The 20,628-nt window shown below is 52.3% G+C and overlaps 8 protein-coding genes across 8 annotated transcripts; 6 read left to right on the forward strand and 2 right to left on the reverse strand.

The window, feature by feature from the left end:
• Positions 1 to 1,581: 1,581 nt before the first annotated feature.
• Positions 1,582 to 4,556, forward strand: M431DRAFT_10188 (hypothetical protein; the record flags this gene model as incomplete). Its single annotated transcript, XM_024911358.1, has 3 exons — positions 1,582 to 2,187; positions 2,260 to 4,473; positions 4,545 to 4,556. The coding sequence occupies 3 exons, from the start codon at positions 1,582 to 1,584 to the stop codon at positions 4,554 to 4,556; spliced, it is 2,832 nt and encodes a 943-aa protein (XP_024768993.1).
• A 2,626-nt stretch (positions 4,557 to 7,182) lies between these two features.
• On the forward strand, positions 7,183 to 8,468 carry M431DRAFT_500404 (hypothetical protein; the record flags this gene model as incomplete). Its single annotated transcript, XM_024917919.1, has 4 exons — positions 7,183 to 7,298; positions 7,376 to 7,571; positions 7,648 to 8,029; positions 8,092 to 8,468. The coding sequence occupies 4 exons, from the start codon at positions 7,183 to 7,185 to the stop codon at positions 8,466 to 8,468; spliced, it is 1,071 nt and encodes a 356-aa protein (XP_024768994.1).
• Positions 8,469 to 9,555: 1,087 nt separating this feature from the next.
• M431DRAFT_10190 (hypothetical protein) lies at positions 9,556 to 10,498 on the forward strand (the record flags this gene model as incomplete). Its single annotated transcript, XM_024911361.1, has 2 exons — positions 9,556 to 9,978; positions 10,085 to 10,498. 2 exons carry the CDS (start codon positions 9,556 to 9,558, stop codon positions 10,496 to 10,498), a joined length of 837 nt encoding a protein of 278 aa, XP_024768995.1.
• A 557-nt stretch (positions 10,499 to 11,055) lies between these two features.
• Positions 11,056 to 12,070, reverse strand: M431DRAFT_486934 (hypothetical protein; the record flags this gene model as incomplete). The annotated part of the gene is made up of 2 exons (XM_024916442.1): positions 11,056 to 11,696; positions 11,761 to 12,070. 2 exons carry the CDS (start codon positions 12,068 to 12,070, stop codon positions 11,056 to 11,058), a joined length of 951 nt encoding a protein of 316 aa, XP_024768996.1.
• Positions 12,071 to 12,555: 485 nt separating this feature from the next.
• Positions 12,556 to 13,253, forward strand: M431DRAFT_97760 (hypothetical protein; the record flags this gene model as incomplete). The annotated part of the gene is made up of 2 exons (XM_024924959.1): positions 12,556 to 12,689; positions 12,800 to 13,253. 2 exons carry the CDS (start codon positions 12,556 to 12,558, stop codon positions 13,251 to 13,253), a joined length of 588 nt encoding a protein of 195 aa, XP_024768997.1.
• An 870-nt stretch (positions 13,254 to 14,123) lies between these two features.
• On the forward strand, positions 14,124 to 16,495 carry M431DRAFT_126634 (hypothetical protein). Its single transcript, XM_024912291.1, has 4 exons — positions 14,124 to 14,575; positions 14,652 to 15,358; positions 15,417 to 15,943; positions 16,008 to 16,495. Exons 1-4 carry the CDS (start codon positions 14,380 to 14,382, stop codon positions 16,306 to 16,308), a joined length of 1,731 nt encoding a protein of 576 aa, XP_024768998.1. The 5' UTR covers positions 14,124 to 14,379; the 3' UTR covers positions 16,309 to 16,495.
• Positions 16,496 to 16,982: 487 nt separating this feature from the next.
• Positions 16,983 to 18,239, forward strand: M431DRAFT_97947 (hypothetical protein; the record flags this gene model as incomplete). The annotated part of the gene is made up of 4 exons (XM_024924980.1): positions 16,983 to 17,054; positions 17,151 to 17,825; positions 17,907 to 18,047; positions 18,108 to 18,239. 4 exons carry the CDS (start codon positions 16,983 to 16,985, stop codon positions 18,237 to 18,239), a joined length of 1,020 nt encoding a protein of 339 aa, XP_024768999.1.
• Positions 18,240 to 18,505: 266 nt separating this feature from the next.
• M431DRAFT_126641 (hypothetical protein) lies at positions 18,506 to 20,454 on the reverse strand (the record flags this gene model as incomplete). The annotated part of the gene is made up of 2 exons (XM_024912292.1): positions 18,506 to 20,145; positions 20,226 to 20,454. 2 exons carry the CDS (start codon positions 20,452 to 20,454, stop codon positions 18,506 to 18,508), a joined length of 1,869 nt encoding a protein of 622 aa, XP_024769000.1.
• Between the last annotated feature and the right edge of the window lie 174 nt (positions 20,455 to 20,628).

Here is a 20,628-nt window from a genome sequence, read left to right on the forward strand (position 1 = left end):
GCGGGCTAGCGAGGGGGACCTGAAAGTGGTAGTATTACTGCATCAAATCCCATGGATCTATTATTATCGCCCGTGGTCTATTTGATGTAGAGAGCATGGAGAGCAGAGCAGAGCATTGACGCAGCTACTGCGAGGAGACGTTTTGCGTCAATTGCATTGATGGTGCCTGCAGGGTTCGTCTGAAGATGGGTGACATTGGCACTAGAAGAAGCTCCTTGATATGGTATCAGGTATATGGGCAATTAATTGATGAGTCACTGGCAGCAAAGGAGTGAGCTCGAGAAGAAAAAAAGAAAAGTAAAGAGTCGGTAGCACAGCGTTGAGATGCTTCAGCTCGTGTAAGCAATTAATCGCATCAGCACAGCCGGGGAGCTTAGACGCGGTACTGCAGAGAGATTCCCCACAGCGAAAAATGTCCTAATTGGGGGTTCGCTGCAACGGCGATGATGATGATGATGATGGACAGGGGAGAGAGAGAACAGTCAGTCATAACTTATAAAGTATCAGATGTCAATTAATATTGATTACTGCATTGCACTGCATGCATCGACGGGGTGAACCACTGCGATGCCCTTGTCTGCTTGTCTACCTTGGCCGGGGGAGATTAGGGTCTGGATCAATTGCCGAATCCCGCCCGCTGTCTGCTTCAACTGCAGGTGGTGAAGAACCCATGGTTTCAACCAGCTTTTGAGGATCAACAGCTACCCTGCAGTTTGATGTATTGTGTGTGACTTTTGAGGGGAAACATGTCGTAATTAGATGCAAGATCCGAGATCACTGTTCTCGTCGCGGCAAGTCATCAGGAACCAGTCATCTGCCATCTACCCCGTGTTTAGATCTACCACGTGGCTTGATTCGAGCTTATTGCTGAGGATCAACATTATTACCTGGCCGAACATGCCTACTACCGTGGTTGATGGCATATGCCACTTTTTGGCCACCTTTCAACAAGTACCTGTACGCGTACCAATACGGCATGTATCCAGCTACGTGTTTTCAACGGCCTCACAATGTCTCGAAGCTTAACAGTGATGTGGATACCTCGTGTCCTTAGAAAATGTTTAGGTGTCCAATGCCAAAGTCGTTCTATAAAACCCACAACTGCCAATACAGCACAAACAATATTGACCTGCATTACTGGAGTCGCTGCTACCTTTACCTGTTAGTGCCTGTTAGTACCTCGTACTCCACCACGTCTCAACCTCAACGCCTCCCTAGCCACAGCGCCCCTCTTTGTGTGGCTCAGAGGCGGTGTCTAATTACCTATCCAAAAAGGACACTCTACCTATCGGCTGGACGACAAGCAGTGACGCCCACCAACGAATCTTGATCCTGCTTCCGCCTGCCAATCCACCCAGACGGCTGGCTTCGACACCGAATTGTTCGATCCTTCGACTGTCGGACTCAACCTCGGCCTTTTCACTCCCTCGACCGTCGCCCCGTGGTCAAAGGCAGAGCTTTCTCGCCTAGAGTAAACGCTCCTCTCGAGGCCCAGCCCTCCCCACCGACCGAACTCTTATCACAACATCCCTCGCCTCTGATCGCGCTCAGAGTGACGACCCCGTCCTACTCAATCTCATCATGTCGGCACCCCCCGGTGATGGCTACGGCCAGCCGCTTGACCAGCAAGCCCAGGAACAGCCATACGATGGCCAGGCCGCACATCACGCCCACGAGGCTGCTGCGGGCAAGAAGAAGAAGCGAGGATATGCGGCGCAAGCTTTCGAGGTCGGCACAGGAGCCAATGCTTTAGCTGGCGGCCAGCTACCAGTCGGACAGCAGTATGGCGTGCCGCCAGTCCAAGGCGGTGCTGCTCCTTACGGCGCCTATCCGCAGGGCGAGCCTCAACCTGCTGCTGGCGGACCCGCGGCGGCTGGATACCAGTATCCCCAAGCCGGCTATGGCGCACAGCAACCCGTGCCCGCATCGCAGCCCGCATATGGCGGCTACCAGGCTCCGGATCAGGGATACCAACCGCCGGGTGGTCAGGGTCCTGCCGCTGGCATCGCCGGCATCACCCAGGGCATGGCTGGCATGCAGATGGGAAGCCAGCCTCAGCCCCCGCAGATGGCCCAAGCAAACAGGCCCGCTGCTCTCAACCAGCTGTATCCTACAGACCTCTTGACCCAGCCTTTCAACGTCACGGAGCTGGATCTGCCCCCTCCTCCAATCATTCTCCCGCCCAATGTAAGATTGACATCCCGTCCAATATGCCATGCGCGATGACGTGTGCTAATATGAGCTGCGTTTTCTTTATAGACCAGCGTGACTGCCTCACCGGATTCCAACTGCTCTTCGCGATACATTCGCTCCACCATCAATGCCGTCCCCACATCCAACTCGTTGCTCAAGAAGTCCAAGCTGCCGTTTGCTCTCATCATCCAGCCGTACGGAGCTCTTCATGACGACGAGGATCCCATCCCTGTGGTCCAAGATCAGGTCATTTCACGTTGCCGAAGATGTAGGACGTATATCAACCCATTTGTTACCTTTTTGGACCACGGCCACCGCTGGAGGTGTAACATGTGCAACCTGAGCAACGATGTGCCCCAGGCTTTCGATTGGGATGCTGCGGCCCAGCAGGCTGCCGACAGATGGCGCCGCCACGAGCTCAACCACGCCGTCGTCGAATTTGTTGCCCCCCAGGAGTACATGGTCCGACCACCCCAACCCCTGGTGTACCTCTTCCTCTTTGACGTCAGCTATGCGGCTGTTTCCAACGGCCTCTTGGCCACAAGTGCCAGGACCATCCTGGACAGCTTGAACAGGATACCCAACGCGGATCGCCGAACTCGCCTTGGTTTCCTCGCCGTCGACTCTAGCCTTCACTACTTCTCTATCCCCAAGGATTCGGAGGAGAATGGCGAGACCAGCATGCTTGTGGTCAGCGACCTCGACGAGCCCTTCTTACCGGTGCCCCACGACCTCCTGGTTCCCTTGACCGAGAGTCGCCAGAGCATCGAAAAATTCCTCCAGAAGCTGCCGGACATGTTCCAGAACAACCAGAGCAATGGTTCGTGCATGGGCTCCGCCCTTCGTGCGGGACACAAGCTCATCTCTGCGCTTGGCGGCAAGATTGTTGTCCTCACAGCCTCACTTCCCAACACTGGCGTCGGCAAGCTGGACATGAGGGAAGACAAGAAGCTCCTGGGAACCTCCAAGGAGAGCAGCCTCCTGCAGACTTCGAACAGCTTCTATAAGAGCTTTGCCGTCGAGTGCTCCAAAAACCAGGTTTCTATTGACATGTTCTTGTTCTCATCTCAGTACCAGGACGTGGCTTCATTGAGCAACTTGCCGAGATATACGGGTGGACAGACTTGGTTCTACCCTGGCTGGCACGCTTCGCGACCGGAGGACGCACTCAAGTTCGCCTCCGAGTTCAGCGACTATCTGTCTTCCGAGATTGGATTGGAGGCCGTCCTCCGAGTTCGCGCGACCACTGGTCTGCGTATGAACGCCTTTTACGGAAACTTCTTTAACCGCAGCTCAGATCTCTGCGCATTCCCGGCCTTCCCCCGCGATCAGTGCTACGTTGTTGAAGTTGCCATTGACGAGAGTCTTACTAAGAACGTGGTATGCCTCCAGGCGGCTGTACTGCACACCACATGCAATGGAGAGCGTCGCATTAGAGTCTTGACTCTGGCCCTGCCGACAACGACGAACCTGTCGGACCTGTACGCGTCTGCAGACCAGTCCGCCATCACAGCCTACTTCAGCCATAAGGCCGTCGAGAGAGCGCTCAGCAGCGGCCTGGATGCGGCTCGAGACGCCCTGTCAGCCAAGGTTACCGAGCTTCTCCAGACCTTCAAGAAGGAGCTCGCCGGCGGCAGCATGGGTGGCGGCCTGCAGTTCCCTGCCAACCTCCGAGGACTTCCCCTCCTGTTCCTCGGCCTCACAAAGAATGTCGGCTTACGAAAGTCTGCACAAATTCCTTCCGACATTCGATCAGCCGCCTTGTGCCTCTTGTCCACACTTCCGATCCCGCTCTTGATTCGATACATTTACCCCAGGCTCTACTCTCTGCACGACATGCCCGACAATGCCGGTGTCCCGGATGAGGCCACAGGGCAGATTACCCTGCCCCCTGCACAAAACTTGTCATCGGAGAGACTGGTACCATACGGCCTCTATCTGATTGACGACGGCCAGGTGCAGTTCTTGTGGGTGGGCCGCGATGCCGTTCCTCAACTCATCGCCGATGTCTTTGGAGTGGAAGACCGCACACAGGTTCACGTCGGCAAGGGACGGGTTCCCGAGCTCGAAAACGACTTCAACGAGCGCATTAGAGCCGTGATCCAGAAGAGCCGTGATCACCGAGCACTTGGCGTGGGAAGCATCACAGTGCCGCACCTGTACATTGTTCGGGAGGACGGCGAGCCATCTCTCAAGCTGTGGGCGCAAACGCTGCTCGTCGAGGACCGGGCAGACCAGGGAGTAAGTGCGGCACAGTGGCTTGGTTCACTTCGAGAAAAGGTACGTCAACTGACACCCTCATAAATGACCCTATGAACGACACGCCATAGCTAACATGATATTTCATCTAGGTTGTGCAGTAATGAATGTTAAGGATTGTATGTGAGCGGTGGTGTTGCAATAATAATTGTATAGACTAGGTAGTGATGAGGAATCTCATGGTGGCCGGCCTTTGGCCAAAAAAAAAAGAGGGCGAGTATGAGGAGATGGGACTATGTCTTTTTATCATGGTAAACGAACAAATATTTCAACAAATGGTCGCTTATAATTTGAAGTATTGAAGATGTGTCTTGTGGCTGAATACGTTGTTTCAAGGCGTGTTTGTCTACTTTCTTACCTTGGTAGGCAACTATCTAGCCTCATCAGGCATTATCCTGCCTTTTAATCGCAGGTATCAAGATGCTATTCTTGTCTTGCATCTCGGCATCGTTGCCTGGCGGTTCCAATGCGGCGGACGGCGATAGAGGCCGGCCGGCCGGCTGTTAAAAAAGGTACTGGAGCACTTTGTTTCGTCGGCGGGACGGGGGCAGAAGTGGCGTGTTTTGTCTGATTGGGTTGGGATTACTCCATAAATACGGGCCAAGTTTTTCTTTTGAAACGGCGCTGGAGAAGAACCTCTAACGTCGTGGTTTGAGGTTGGGCCCCCCTTTATTGGGACTGGGGGGGAATTTGTGATTTGCGCCGCAGGTGGGAGTGTGATGAAACAGGCGAGGGGGACGCTTGACTGGCCAATGGGGATGGAGATTAGGCGCTTAGGGGAAAGAAGAGGGTTAGTTCCATGCTTTGTGATGATGGATGCATGTCATGAGATGGATGAAAGAAGGGGGATGTACGAGTATACAGTAAGGGATCATATGACTCATTGGGCATGCATCGTATGGATTTGAATTGTGATGTTGATGTTGATGAATGTCGACGAGAGGTTTGTTGGTTGCGATTGATGGCTGTTGAAGATGAAGTGAAGAAGCGCCTGGACCATGTTCAGACGGAACTTCAAACGCGCTGGCGGGCGGGCTGAGCCTGTAAGATGCCCCAGACGCCCCCATGTCGTTACTCCTGCCGAGCGGCCTGCGCTATGGAAGGCTTTAGCGGGCTTTAGCTCAGGCGGCGCCGGGTGCTGGACTGGATTGGATTGGATAGGCCAGGCACGAGTAGGTTGTTGAAAGCCATCGGCATAGGAACAAGTAAGACGGCCAACTTGCGAGTTAATGCGGACGGACACTTTCTTGCTTGTGATGAAGACGAGGAGGGTGCATAATAGATCCAAGCTTACTGCAGTGTAATAACCTTCCCCTCCCTCTTTACAATTGATGATGAGAGAATTCTCTCTGCCTCGGTAGTTCCCATCTGAGCTTTGGTGTTGAAGAACAAAGCGCACTGAACCTTTGAAGACTGGGGTACAAGCTACCTAGGTATGGGGTCAAAGAAAATCTTCAGCAGTCCAAAACCAGCTCCCGTTCTAGAAATAGACCCTTGTAGTCCTTTGTTTTTGAATTCCCAGTTGAGGTCTTTGTTTCAACGGACCACAAAGGAACCCCCCCCCCCCCGAAAAGGGCACCCTGTATGTTGCATTAGCCGTATGCCGGCGTCTTGACAAGCCGTATCTACATGCATGCACTCTCACGGCATTTCCCCGTCAACTGTCTCCCGTCTCCTCCCATTTGGCCAGCCCCCTCTTCTCAGGCAAAAGGCATTGCTGTTTCGAGCTTTCAAAACCGGGCTCGATACGGGTATTGAAACGACCAGAGCTGTTTCGATCTGAGCTGCACCAGGATCGGCAGGTTGTCACAGGACAGTTGCAAGGGGCCACCAGCGGATCCGGGCGCGGCCTGAACCCGTATAAACGGCAACGAACCTGTAACTCCAGGCGGCTCTTGTATTCCATGCATCTGCTCCGTCCCAGGCCATCAACGAGCTCCGTGCCCATCAGCATCAATTCCCTGCAGCGACCTATCGAGGCTAGGGAACCCGTCTGGCACTTTCAATGGTACAGGCTCTGTCTGCAACCCCCCTTGACTGGCCCTCCTAACCTAGCCCGCCCCCGCTGGCGCTCCTGAATTATTGCTCGTACAAAGCAACCAAAGCTCGCTAACGCTCCTCAGCTGAGCACCTCAAAGATACAAAGACCTTGCTTGGGCCACCCCACTTTGGCCAGCACGCACCTTCGACCCCGCAGCCAGCGACTCGTGCTTCTCGTCAACACACCGAGACTTCCATATCATTTGCCAGAAGCCCGTCCGCTTTGTCTTGTCTTGTCTTTGTCTACTCGTATTCTTATTTCATACATTATCCTTATTCCGAGACTGAGCGCATTATTTTTCGTCTTTCCAACTCCTCTTTCTTCAGCTCCTAAGATAAGCGTTAGCAGCTCTTCTGCATCTACGCGCCCGTTCCTTTTCCCACTTTCTGTTCGTATAGCCGCGATTCCCCTCCCTCTGCCACGACAAGAGCCTCAAACTGACTCTGTCTGTCTAGTTCGCTGAGTGGAGTTTCCATTTAGTTGGCTTATCCGCATATTAGCCTGCGGGCATCGACGAGAATCTCCAACGCATAGCGTACGGAGAGGCCTTTGTTCACCCTTTCCCGCCTGGTGCTGCGTTGCGTTTCTGTACGCTCTCGAGCTCGGACACCAACCTTTAGCCGTTCCCATCACCCGCCCACACCCAACTCCCTCAGCTTCAAGTCGCGCAAAGCGCAAATCCGACCATCATGTCTCGGTCGAACCCCCCCAACAATGCGTCGGCATCACGCAAAATCTCCTTCAACGTCAGCGAGCAGTATGACATTCAGGATGTCGTTGGCGAGGGAGCCTACGGAGTTGTTTGGTAAGTTCCTGCTGATCCGGACTTGCGGTCTGGATGGTGTAACTACGCACGCCGAGATTCTAACAGCATTGGGGCAGCTCTGCCATTCACAAGCCGTCCGGGCAAAAGGTGGCCATCAAGAAGATTACCCCCTTCGACCACTCCATGTTCTGTCTGAGAACTCTGCGAGAGATGAAGCTGCTGCGCTACTTCAACCACGAAAACATCATCTCCATTCTTGATATCCAGAAGCCTCGAAGCTACGATAGCTTCAACGAGGTCTACCTCATCCAAGTATGTCTCCCCGGAGCTCCGCAAATTCACGCTGCCCTTTGTCGGTACATTTGCTTACCATAGAACTTTCGTGCAGGAACTCATGGAGACGGATATGCACAGAGTCATTCGAACCCAGGACCTCTCCGACGACCACTGCCAGTACTTTATCTATCAGACTCTGCGAGCGCTCAAGGCCATGCACTCGGCAAACGTCCTGCACCGAGATCTCAAGCCATCCAATCTCTTGCTAAATGCCAACTGTGATCTCAAGGTCTGCGATTTCGGTCTGGCCCGATCCGCTGCATCCCAGGAGGATAACTCTGGATTCATGACCGAATACGTCGCCACACGATGGTATCGTGCCCCCGAGATCATGTTGACCTTTAAGGAGTACACCAAGGCTATTGACGTTTGGTCTGTTGGCTGCATTCTGGCTGAGATGCTCAGCGGCAAGCCTCTGTTCCCCGGAAAGGACTGTAAGTTGGCACTTATGCCAAGCTCTTTATGCGAGTGAATGCTGACTCAAGACCCTTTCTAGACCACCACCAGCTGACCCTGATCCTGGATGTGCTCGGCACACCGACCATGGAGGACTACTACGGCATCAAGTCTCGACGAGCAAGAGAATACATCCGCTCGCTGCCCTTTAAGAAGAAGGTGCCATTCCGCACCCTCTTCCCCAAGACTTCTGACCTGGCCCTGGACCTTTTGGAGAAGCTGCTGGCTTTCAACCCCGTCAAGCGAATCACGGTGGAGGATGCCCTCAAGCACCCCTACCTTGAGCCATATCACGACCCTGAGGATGAGCCCACCGCGCCTCCGATCCCCGAGGAGTTTTTCGATTTCGACAAGCACAAAGATACCCTGAGCAAGGAGCAGCTGAAGCAACTGATTTACCAAGAGATTATGCGGTAAAATTTTGACCATGATTTTCAGATCTTGATGAAGCACGTTGTTGGAGGAGATTGTTGCAATTCATAAACAAAGGTGAACAAAAGCGGAGGAATTTGCGGAGGACATAGAGCAATGAGATGAGATGAGATTGGCAAAGAAAGGATATCAGTCTTGGCCGGGCCAAGACGAGCGGATAGCAAAGCAAGGAGGAACGAGACGAGATGTGAAACGAATAAATACACTGGCCTCGGATGGCTTCTTCTTTTTTTTTTTTATGCTCAAGTTTTGGTCACTTTTTTGCAGGGAGTCGTTCAATAGCCTGCGCATCTCGACGAATACACGCACATGGTTGATGATGGATATGAAGTCTTTTATTACTTCCTATATACGCAAAGCCACTGAAGTTTATAGGCAGATTAGCTTTACAAGATAACTTTTTATACTACAGCACGAGTATATTTAGCATCAAAAAGGCTGGTCCCGGCCGAGGTGCGGGGCGAGTGTCGCGATCGACATGGGACGGCTTGTTTTCTGCAGTGGCCTGTTGGTCTCAGACCAGGCCAATGACAGCATGATTCGATCTGGCCAACCCCACCAGGCAGAGGCAGAACGGCAGCAAGCTTGGCCCTGTCGACCAGCTAAAAAGCTGCCTGTGACATAGGAGCCCACCTCTGTAGGCCACGCAGGCATTAATAACTTGGTGTCTTACCTTGCGCAGGTACACGCAGCTTTTGCACCTTGGATTCTGATCACGCTCCTGATATCTTTCTCCCCTTCTTTTCTCCTTCGGCATCCTTATCGGCTTCCCTTTTGCCCTAATTCCATGGCCGTCCGGCTTCTATCGCTCGGCTGGCGGGTCTCGTCTTTGGATACATCGTAACTGCTCACGGTTGCTTACCGCCATACCGCAATTGAACAATTTCTGCCAGCATTACCAACCTGGTGCTATACCCTGGACCGGGCTGCTATTACATACTTCTGGGCAGCGGAAGATCAACATACTTCTTGAACCCTCCGGCTTATACCATCAGCTCTAGGGCTGCTTACCACAAGGGGGCTTTTTCCCACGCCAGAGGCCAAAGGCAAAAAAAGAAGAAAGCTGGCAGCAATGTGGACGGGCCTGATGCGGCGCTTCTCGACGGAGGACACCCGCGTGGGCAGCGAGTTTGACGAAGACGCCGAGAGTCATCACAGCCACAGCCACCACCACCACCATCTCAAGGATGGCATCAACGACGTCTACACGCCGACGCTGCGCACGCTGAGCCCCTTCCGGCCGCCGCCGCTGGACCCGGTTGTGCTGCACGGATACAAGGACAACACGCCGGCGGGCTCGAGGCTGCTGACGAATGTGGTGGCCGAGGAGATTCGCACCATGGTGCCGGAGCGGCTGCGCATTACGGAGGACTGGCGGTTGGTGTATAGCCTGGAGCAGAACGGCACCAGTTTGGCGACGCTGTATCAGCGGTGTCGGCAGTATGAAGGCATGAGGGTGGGCTTTGTGCTTGTTGTCAAGGATCAGGAGGGCGGGGTAAGTTTTGTTTAATCTTTCGTTTGCCTTGTTGTGGGAGCTTGGAGGAAGCTGGACTCGGGATATATAGAGACAGTTTTGCTGACTTTGACTTGACTTGACGCAGACGTTTGGTGCCTACCTCTCCGAGTATCCTCATCCCGCCCCGTCCTACTTTGGCAACGGCGAGTGCTTCCTGTGGCGAGCCTCGACGCTGACGTCTCTCCCGCCGCCGCCATCCGCAGACACGACCCATCTGACACGCAGCACGACGCTCGCTCCCCCGTCGCGGTCCGGCGCCTCGACGCCCGGGATCCGCTTCAAGGCGTTTCCCTACAGCGGCCTCAACGACTTCTATATTAACTGCGAGACGGGCTTCCTGAGCGTGGGGTCGGGAGGTGGCCACTATGGGCTGTGGCTGGACGACTCGCTCGACGTGGGACACAGCGCGACGTGCGAGACGTTTGGCAATGAGCCGCTGAGTGACGCGGGGCCCAAGTTTAGCGTTATTGGCGTTGAGCTGTGGGTGATTGGGGCGTGATGAGATTGTATGCCTTTGCTTGAACTACCTACCTTAATTTGCCTGTTACCATGGGATGAGTGCCCTATCTTGGTACATCAATTACCGGAACCTCATTCCTCACTCCGCCCTATTTGATTGCCTAATGGAGACAGATGTACCCAACGCGGGCGAGTGTCTGTCGAGCATGGCTCGAATCCTACGATTCATAATTCAGTTACATAAATGGTGTAAGAAGACATGTCGGAACAGAATCTTGGGTGAGATGGGTGGGAGTGATAATAAGAAGAAACAAAGGGAAGAGAAGGAAGAGGAAGAAAGGAAGCAGTGGAAGAAGACACTCCCTTGAGAAAATTTGATGCCTAGACAGACAGACAGACAGACGCTTTATACTATGATACCCCAGAAAGCCAATTGAATGAGCGCCGTCTCCCTCCTCTATCTTTATTCCGTCTTTGACTTTGTATGTACTCTTACAGTGTGTTACAGTGGCTTGCCAAGATGCCAATGGCCAACATTAGCTCTACCAGTTCTGAATTCCTCCTCCTGCTTGATTTTTCCATCCGTTCTCGTTGCTACTATGCCGGCCCCTCTAGTCTCTTCTTCCGAAAAGCCACTATCCCCTCTAGGATCCCCTCTGGCGTCGGCGTTTCAGCACATACATCAGGCTCGAAATCAAAATTCTTGACTAGGTGAGTTCTCGTCGTGGGTCCAATCGTAGCCACAAACGTCCAGTCATCCCGCCGTCCAGAAAACCTGCCCGTTGAGGAATCTAGCACCCCGAGACCGCGGAGCATGCTATCGCACCCCGTCGGTGAGAAGACGATGACCCAGCGCGAGGGGCTATGCTGCGTCTTGCTCAATATCGCCGCGAAGTCGTCCGGGAACGACGGCATCTCGCCCGTGCCGTAGACGACTTCCTCGACGACGGGGATCCTGCGGTCTTCGGGGAGAGATGGGTCCATCAGCGTGCGGGGGATGATGTCCCTGCGCTGCTCGCCCACGAGGAAGAGCAAGGGGGGCAATTGTCGGGGATGGTCTTTGCGGTGCCACTCGGCGTAGTGGTCGAGGATGAATTGGGCGAGGGCGTCGCCGTTGCCGGTGTGGCTGCCGAAGATTTGGAGGGGAGGGTGTTGGGAGACGGCGGAGAGGGCGCGGGTGGTGGCTGGGCCGACGGAGTAGATGGGGATGTTTTGTAAGTGAGGCCATGCGGGATCATCTGTGACGAGGAATGTTAGCTGGGAGGATATACGACATTATTGAATGAATGTAATGATACGAACCTTTTGATGTTTCGTCTTCTCGGACTACATGCGCGAATGCCTCGACTGCCCTCTGGGAAGTGAATATCAGCCCGCCGAATTCGCAGTCGGGACTGCTCCCGATGCGCTTCTCGCGGAGCAAGTTTCGGAGTCTGTCTACTCCCTTTTCTTCGAATTTGTGTTGTAGGACGGGGACAAAGGTTGGTTCGAAGAGGGGAGTGTGAGAAGGAGATGAGAAGAGGTCTTCGTAGGCGTCGGATGGGCTGGATTTTGTCTTGAGGAGGAGGACCGGGATCGGTTTGTCTTGAGGAGCGGGATTGGAGGATGACATGGTGGAAGCTAGACAAGTACAAGGTGGAGGTTGCTGAGGAGTGTTTGGTGCATGGAATTGAGATTTAATGTCAATGCTCTACATACGGGAAGATGCAATTGAAGCTGTACAGTCACGATGTTGAGCTGCGATGTTGTTGCTAACATCAGACGAGCTTACTGTAAACTAATATTAGAGTGGATGACGATGGCTTGGAGGGGCGGAGGGGCTACCCGCAGCTTTATCGATAAGAAAAAGTGACCGGACTGACGGGTTAGAGGCGGTTCCCGAGGGCTGACAAATTAACGTGCAAGATACTGTATGAATCGATCTTGAGACTATTCCATCTTGATATATCTTTTCCCTCTCAATCATTTCATCTTTGTTGGTATTTTGGCTGCCACTCACAATTTGATTGGGGTGAGTGAGTGAGTGCGAGTGTTGGTTTACGAGCACTACTGGGACGTTCTCCTGCCGACAAAAGGAAAAAAAAGAAAGAAAAAAAGATGGCCGAGGAAGCATCGTTTCGAGACGCAGTTGCGTCTGTTCCAGGACTTTCGGGTGCTTCCGAGTCTGCTGCTGCCGACCAGCAGCCCAAGAAGTTCCCCAAGGGAGTGGTTCTGGGCAAGGATGGCAAGCCGTAAGTATCTGCATCCATCTTCCTCGCATATACCCTTGTGTCTACGCTTGTGCCTTTATCGGCATTGGATATTGGATCTAGTATGGTAACAGTGCCCTGTCTATCTAAAGATGTCGAAGCTGCACATCATTTGCTTCCTGGGCCGCACAGACGAAAAAAGACGTCGCCACCGGTAGCAGAGCAGTATCTACGAGTACAACAGTCGTCGCCTCGGGCCCTCCGGCCGACTGCCCGCCCGACGTCGAGACCCTTGGCCGGAGCACCTGGACGCTCCTCCACTCCATCGCGGCGTCGTACCCAGAATTGCCCTCGCAGGGACAGAAGTCGGACCTGCTGAGCTTTGTCGGGCTCTTCTCTAAGCTGTACCCGTGCTGGGTATGCGCTGAGGACTTCCAGGGCTACATGGCGCGGCAGAAGCCGCAGGTGAACAGCCGAGACGAGTTTTCGCAGTGGCTGTGCCGGGCTCACAACGACGTCAACAGGAAGCTGGGGAAGCCCGAGTTTGACTGTTCGAAGTGGGATGAGCGCTGGAGGACTGGGTGGAAGGATGGCCGCTGCGATTGAATTGCCACGGCCTTTGTCAATGGAAGAATTTGATGTGTACGATATGAAGGGGGAGGAAAATTCTTTTGGAAAAGGGGGAAAGAACAAGAAAATTGTATGATTACTAGGGGGCTGATGCATTGACAGCCATAGATGGACGGCGTTTTTGGGAGCGTTGGGAGTTGGGAATAGGGGCAATAGACAGTTGAGAGATGTCAGGCCGGGCCATGCCATGGTACGAGGTATCATGACTTGTGTGCGCATGGTGGCGAGAGCCTGCGAGCATGCCACGAGAGGAGAGGGAGAAAATCTTTGCTCATACTCGCACCTCAACCTATCGACTTATCAATTCCACTATCAAATTTCGCAATCAGAACTCGTCAACCTGCGACTTCGTATGCATGGACTGGCTTAACTGGTTCCTGGGCCCGGTCGATACCGTGATTGCGGCTGGAGCCCAAAGGCAAAAAACGGGGCGGCGGGCTGGTAATTGACCGGGCGTGGTGCCGAGCAGTTGTCCGATGGAATCTAGATCGGAGGTCTTGGACGTCCATGGATGGTAATTGTCCGCTGAAACATGGCCTGCCCGACGGAGTATATTTTGGGAGTTACAGGGCTCTACAGGGCTCAAAGGCTATCTCTGGCAATCAACAGGCCGGGCTTAGCGTCTGATAGCACTTCTTCAAGTCTCTCCGGGTGCATTAGCGCAGGGAGTGGGCTAAGGCGTAAATGGTTCGAGAGTCGGCATTACATCACTATCATGACAGAGGCGCGTCCAAAGTGAGCTCATGCTTGCCGATGGCACGAGCAGCCTGCATTGGCGGGGCTCCTTCCCATCGCCGGTGCCGCATGTGGGTGTAGAACATCGATGATTCGTTTGCGATGGACGGCAAGTGTTGTCGAGCTGGATTAGATTGGGAGTTACCAACAATTGCCAATTAATATTAATATATCTCTCGTCCTCGTTTAGCCTCTTCTTCCGCAGACATTCATCACATCACATACAATCAATTCATTCTTACCTACGAGCAACACTCTCAATTCGCTCCTAAACTGAAGAGTGCTGGTCACTACAAAACAACCAACAACAAACTTACATTCATCCCAAATAAAAAACAAATACAACTCCTGAGAGGCCTCCTCCAACATGGGTGCAAACATCAACATCCGGGTGCAGAACCTCGAGCAGCCCATCGACGTTGCCGAGTATCTCTTCCGACGACTTCACCAAATCGGCGTCCGCTCCGTCCACGGCCTTCCAGGTGACTACAACCTCATTGCTCTCGACTACCTGCCCTCATGTGGTCTCAAGTGGGTTGGCAGTGTCAACGAGCTTAATGCTGGTGAGTTCTGGCAATGAATACTATCTATACCTCATCAATTGGGACGCTATCTTACTAATTGACTCTTACCTTGTAGCTTATGCCGCTGATGGATATGCTCGTGTCAAGCAGATGGGTGCCCTCATCACCACCTTTGGTGTTGGAGAGCTCTCCGCTATCAACGGCGTTGCTGGTGCCTTCTCCGAGCACATCCCCGTCGTCCACATTGTCGGTTGCCCCTCCACCATCTCCCAGCGAAACGGCATGCTCCTTCACCACACGCTCGGAAATGGCGACTTCAATGTCTTCGCCAACATGAGCGCCCAAATCTCCTGCGAAGTTGCAAAGCTCACCAACCCGGCCGAAATCGCCACTCAGATCGACCACGCTCTCCGAGTTTGCTACATCCGGTCTCGACCTATCTACATCATGCTCCCTACCGATATGGTTCAGGCCAAGGTTGAAGGTGCCAGGCTCGACACCCCAATTGATCTGTCAGAGCCCGACAATGAGCCCGAGAGTGAAGATTACGTCGTCGACGTTGTCCTCAAGTACCTCCGAGCTGCAAAGAACCCCGTCATTCTTGTTGATGCTTGTGCCATCCGCCATCGTGTCCTTGAGGAGGTCCACAATCTCATCGAAAAGACCAACCTTCCCGTCTTTGTCACTCCCATGGGCAAGGGTGCAGTCAACGAAGAGCACCCGACTTATGGTGGTGTCTATGCCGGTGCCGGTTCTTCACCCCCTCAAGCCCAGGAGATTGTCGAGTCCTCAGATCTTATCCTGACAATTGGTGCGCTCAAGGTGTGTATATCCGCTTCAATCTATACTTGCATTGCTCATTTACTAATCTCTTCATCAGAGTGATTTCAACACTGCTGGCTTCTCCTACCGCACCTCTCAACTGAACACGATCGATCTCCACAGTGACCACTGTGTTGTCAAGTATTCGACATATCCAGGTGTTTCGATGAGAGGAGTGCTGCAAAAGGTTATTAAGCAGATCAGCGCCTCCGAGCTCAATGTTCAGCCATCGCCAGTTGTCCAGAACGAAATTCCCAAGGCTGTAGATGACTCACCCGTCATCTCTCAAGCCTACCTCTGGCCACGTGTTGGTCAATTCCTTCAGAAGAACGACATTGTCATCACAGAGACTGGCACTGCCAACTTTGGTATCTGGGATACCAAGTTCCCAGCTGGCGTTACCGCGCTCAGCCAGGTCCTCTGGGGAAGTATTGGTTGGTCCGTTGGTGCCTGCCAAGGAGCTGCCCTTGCAGCAGCCGATGACAACAGCGGCCGCAGAACTATCCTCTTTGTGGGCGACGGCTCGTTCCAACTCACAGCCCAAGAACTGAGCACAATGATTCGCCTCAAACTGAAGCCCATCATGTAAGTTACAACAATCTCGGGCACAATTAACTCTACCAGACAGTCACTGACATTTATTTCTTAGTTTTGTCATCTGCAACGATGGCTTTACCATTGAGCGCTTCATCCACGGTATGGAGGCCGAATACAACGACATCTCTAACTGGGATTTCAAGGCCCTGGTTGACGTCTTTGGCGGATCCAAGACTGCCAAGAAGTTTGCCGTCAAGACCAAGGAGGAATTGGAGAAGCTTCTCACAGATCCCACATTCAACGCGGCAGAATGCCTTCAGTTTGTCGAGCTGTACATGCCCAAGGAAGACGCCCCGCGAGCATTGATCATGACTGCGGAAGCTAGCGCCAAGAACAACGCCAAATTGGAGTAACCTGAACCGACATGAGATTTTATCGGTACCTTATTAGAATAATAGACCTGACAAAGCGAATCAAGGCAGGCACTGATCGTTAATGAAGCAGGATTGGATGGAGGGTTTTCAAAATGATAAAAAACGATACATGGTTTAACAGGATGCTTTATAAATATGAATTTCAAGTTGATATCCCTTTTTAATCATCAGTCTTCAACATTGTGATATGACTTGTGATATGACTTGTGTATAAGACCTATTACATGCGCCAGAGTAATCAAGAGCTCAATCCATAGCTGTAAAATCTGCCTCATGGATTACCTTTACTTTACTGCGTAATCTTGGCACAGAAATGAATTTGAGCTTCTTTTTCTAGTATAAAAAAAATTCTTTACCTGATGTAGAATCTCAAGATCTCATGGTAATTTGTCTCAACGACAGTGGGTGTTCTACGCACGAGATACCTAGTATTCAATCACGTGCTTTCGTGAAAAATGCTGAGAGTTGTCGTGAGTACCCAGCCTTTCTAGTAATTGCAACCAAAATAGATGTACCAAGTACCCACTCACCGTATCTAATCGCGAGCCTCAAATAAGCTGTGCCCAGCGCTGCAAGGCTCATCAAACTTTCATAAAAAGAGCTTCAGATCATCATTTAACCCATCCATATTCGAAACAAACCGATCAATTGAGATGGCAGATTCCGCATCAAAAAGAAAACAGGGCCCTGGTGGTCCTGACGGCTCTGCGCTGAAGAAGAGAAAGGTATGATGATGAATACTTTGTATTACACATTGAAAGGAAAACTCTTGCCTCGTGTTTATGGCTCTAGAGATGTTGACATTGGAATTATCAATGTAGGAGGGTGCAGCTGGGAGATGGAAAACGCCGGCTCAAAAGGCAAAGCACGCTTCTTGGGCGGAAATGGGCAAGACGCTTGAGGTGGGCGATGAGGGCATCTGGGTTACCTACGCAAGGGGCATGAAGGGCAAGGCAGTTCGAGAGTTCAAGGCCTTGTGTGACGAGTACGGCGAGAAGCTGTACGGCATCAAGCCGCCGGTTGACGAATCAGAGCCGAAATCAGGAGACGAGGACGAAGACATTGAGGCGTCCATCGAGAAGGAGCTCGAAGCCATGAAGGCGCCCAAGCAGCCCCAGCCGAGAGGCGTCTTCTCGCCGGTGTCTGTCGCGATAGAGTGCGTCTTCTTCATGAAGACGATGAGGCCGGTGGATCCTTGTCAGCTGGTGCTCGAGATTTGCAGGGACGCGAGGGGGTGCGAGAGTGCGAAGGATCGCAAGTGCAAGTATATTAATCGGTTGACGCCTGTGGTGGATACGGAGAAGGCGAGTGAGAAGGGGGTGCAGAGGGTGGCGAGGAAGGTTCTGGCGTCGTTTTTTAGCTTGAATGAGGAGGAGAAGGGGAAGGATGAAGAAGAGGATGAGGAAAAGAACTCGACCGAGGAGGTGAAGGAGGCGGCTGAAGAGGCGGGGCCGGAGACGGTGACTCGAAATGCTGAGACAGACGCTCCTTTTACAGTAAGTTGTGCCCAACTGAGAAGAGACTTTCTTTTCTTTGTTCGAATGAGACTTGGCTAACTGGAATTGATGCCCTAACAGTACGCTATACGACCCACGATGAGAAACCACTCCATCTTGGAATCACAGGCCGTCATCAAAATGGTCGCCGGCATGGTCAAGCCTGAGCACAAGGTCAACCTCAAGAACGCAGACAAAGTCATTCTCGTCGAGATATTCCAGGTTTGTCCAACATCCCATGAGATAAAACATGTGTGAATCGCTGACTAACAATGGTGCTAGTTGTTTTGCGGCGTCTCTGTGGTCGATGGCAAGGAATGGGAGGAGCTGAAGCGGTATAACATCAATGTGCTCTATGGTATGGCGGGGGAGCAGAAGAGCGGCAAGGCTGCGAAGCCTGCCTCGGAAGATTAAGCTGTTGCATGAGGTTCAGTGTGTCTAGTTCACTGGAGATTGATAGAGGAAAGGTAGATGAGCATTTACATTCTAATGGACCAACCGGGATTCGGAGGCGGTCTTTGATATGGCTCTTTATATACTATTGCTACATCATATTCATCACTCTCATATTGTACATATTAAAACAGGTTCCCAAGCCTTGGTATTCCTGGTGTTTAGCATCAAAAAAGTAGAGTGTATCAACAAGATTCAATGGCATAACTTGCACCGCGCCACCTGAACTATCGCCCATCATCCGCGCCTTCGCTCCCACTGTCTTCATCACGGGGCAGCTGGAACCCCATGAGCCCCATGAGATTTCCCGCAGGGCCAGCCATGCCTCCCTGGCTCTTGAAACTCTCGAGAAGATTCTTGGCCAGGTTGTAGTCGATGTCGACTTCACCATCCTCATCATCGGTAGAATCTGCCGCATAGCCGCTTTCCCCTTGTAGCGGCTGTTTCTGCTTCTGCTTGCTCTTACTCTTCTCCTTCTCCTTCTCCACGCTCTCCTTCGACTTTATCGCGCGCTCGGTAGTTGGTGGATCGAGCTGGAGGGTGCCGTACTCTTTGAGCTCAGCTTCCATACGAGAGGCGAGCTCTTGTATGTCTTTGTCTTCTTCTGCGTCGCTGTCGGTGCGATCCTCGGCCGTTTCAACCTTGCGAGCCTTTCCTCTTTCTTTAGGGTTTGCTGTAGCGATGCCCATCATTTCTTTCATCATGTTGGAGAATGCCTCCTCATCGAAGCTCACCTCCTCATCTTGATCTTCTTCATCGTCCTCGTCATCATCGTCGACGTCCATCCTATCAAGCTCAGCACCATCCAGACCCGCAGCGTCATCGTTGAGGAAAGCCTCGAAGCGCGAGACAATCTTTCTCAGGTTCTCTTGTGTCTGAGCCTCGCCGAAACCAGATGCCGCCTTTGAAGAGGACGCATGAGCTTGCTTCCCTTCTAGTTCGCGCTCAAAGTCTTCATAATTAATGTCAAGCCACGAATCGTCGTCGTCCCGACCAGCGTTTTCCCATAGCTTTATATCTTCATTCGATGGCAAACATGAACTTCCATCCTCTTGTAGATCCTCCAACATGATGGCCATCTCACGGACGACTCTGCTCTTGCTGCTCTCTGCATTGGCTGCAAGCATCTCAAATCCACATGTAAGTTTCATGCCAGTCTCTAAATGTTCGAAGTTTTTCTGGTCCTCTTTTGAAAGCTGCTCCACCTTTGTATTTTTCCGGAGCAGGGCCTCCCACCTTGGTGGTGTGTCGAATCTTTGGGACTTGAGCTGAGCAAAAAGGGTTTTGCTGAATCGTAAACTGACTGTGACGAGATCTTCTGGTGGAAACTGCAGAGAGGCCGATGAAGATAGAATGGGCTTCAGCGAGTTGGCATCTCTCAAGTAAAAGTGCTCAACGGCAGGGGCAATGATCTTTGGGAGAGCATGTAAAATGTAGGCTACTGCCCTGGGGATCGTGACAAGAGCATGGTGGATGGAATTGGAGATTTGATCCGGATACTTTTTCAATCTGTGAAATGCTTCAGAATCGATAGCAGGGAGATGAACAAGGGCGTCCGTATTTGATCGTAGAAATGTGACGGCCTGTAGGAGGGACAATTGTTCAGACTCGTCTCTACCCTTGAGGCTGAGAGGAATGAGAAAGATCTTTCCAAGATGTATCCATACACGGTAGCGATCAATTTCCGGGCTCAGCCACCTAGGAAGCACATTGGCCGCTTCGACCAGGAGGAATTCTCCATCAGAGTCTCCCACTCGAAGCCAGAGATCGGGATGGGCTTTGGTCAGTTCACAGAGAATGTAGACAATGAGCCATTCATCCTCAATGGCATCTCCGTAGTCAGTGGTGCCATGCAGAAATAGCAGTCCTAGAGATAAACAGTTAGAGCAAGCGTTAAAGAAATGAACTGCGATTGCACCGCCAAGGGGGTGCTGTAGAGAGACTCACCGTGTTCGCTTTTCAGCGAAATCTCAAACCCCTCACGCTGCCAGATGTAGTCTTTTGTGAGTGACTGAACCAGCTCAACCGCTGCTTTCCGAATAGTTTCAAGGTGAGTTCGTGCTTTGCGAGCCTCGGATTGCTGGGTCTCCACGACAAAGAGCATGTACTCGACGGTGTTTTCAGAGAGCTGCTCTACGGCAGTTTCCGTCTCGCCGACATTGCTGTCGTTGGACATGCTTTATCGCGAGGAGGGGCACCAGCACTGGGTTGTAGTCATCCGCATGGCGAAAAGATCAATATTAATAAGACATCAAGTGTTGAGTGTAGCTGGAAGATATGTAAGTTTGAGATGTAGGGCTGTCTTGATTTAGGCCCCACGCTGGCAGGCTCTTATACACCCGCCTATCAA

Source organism: Trichoderma harzianum (assembly GCF_003025095.1).
Source record: "Trichoderma harzianum CBS 226.95 unplaced genomic scaffold M431scaffold_19, whole genome shotgun sequence".
Lineage (NCBI taxonomy): Eukaryota > Fungi > Ascomycota > Sordariomycetes > Hypocreales > Hypocreaceae > Trichoderma > Trichoderma harzianum.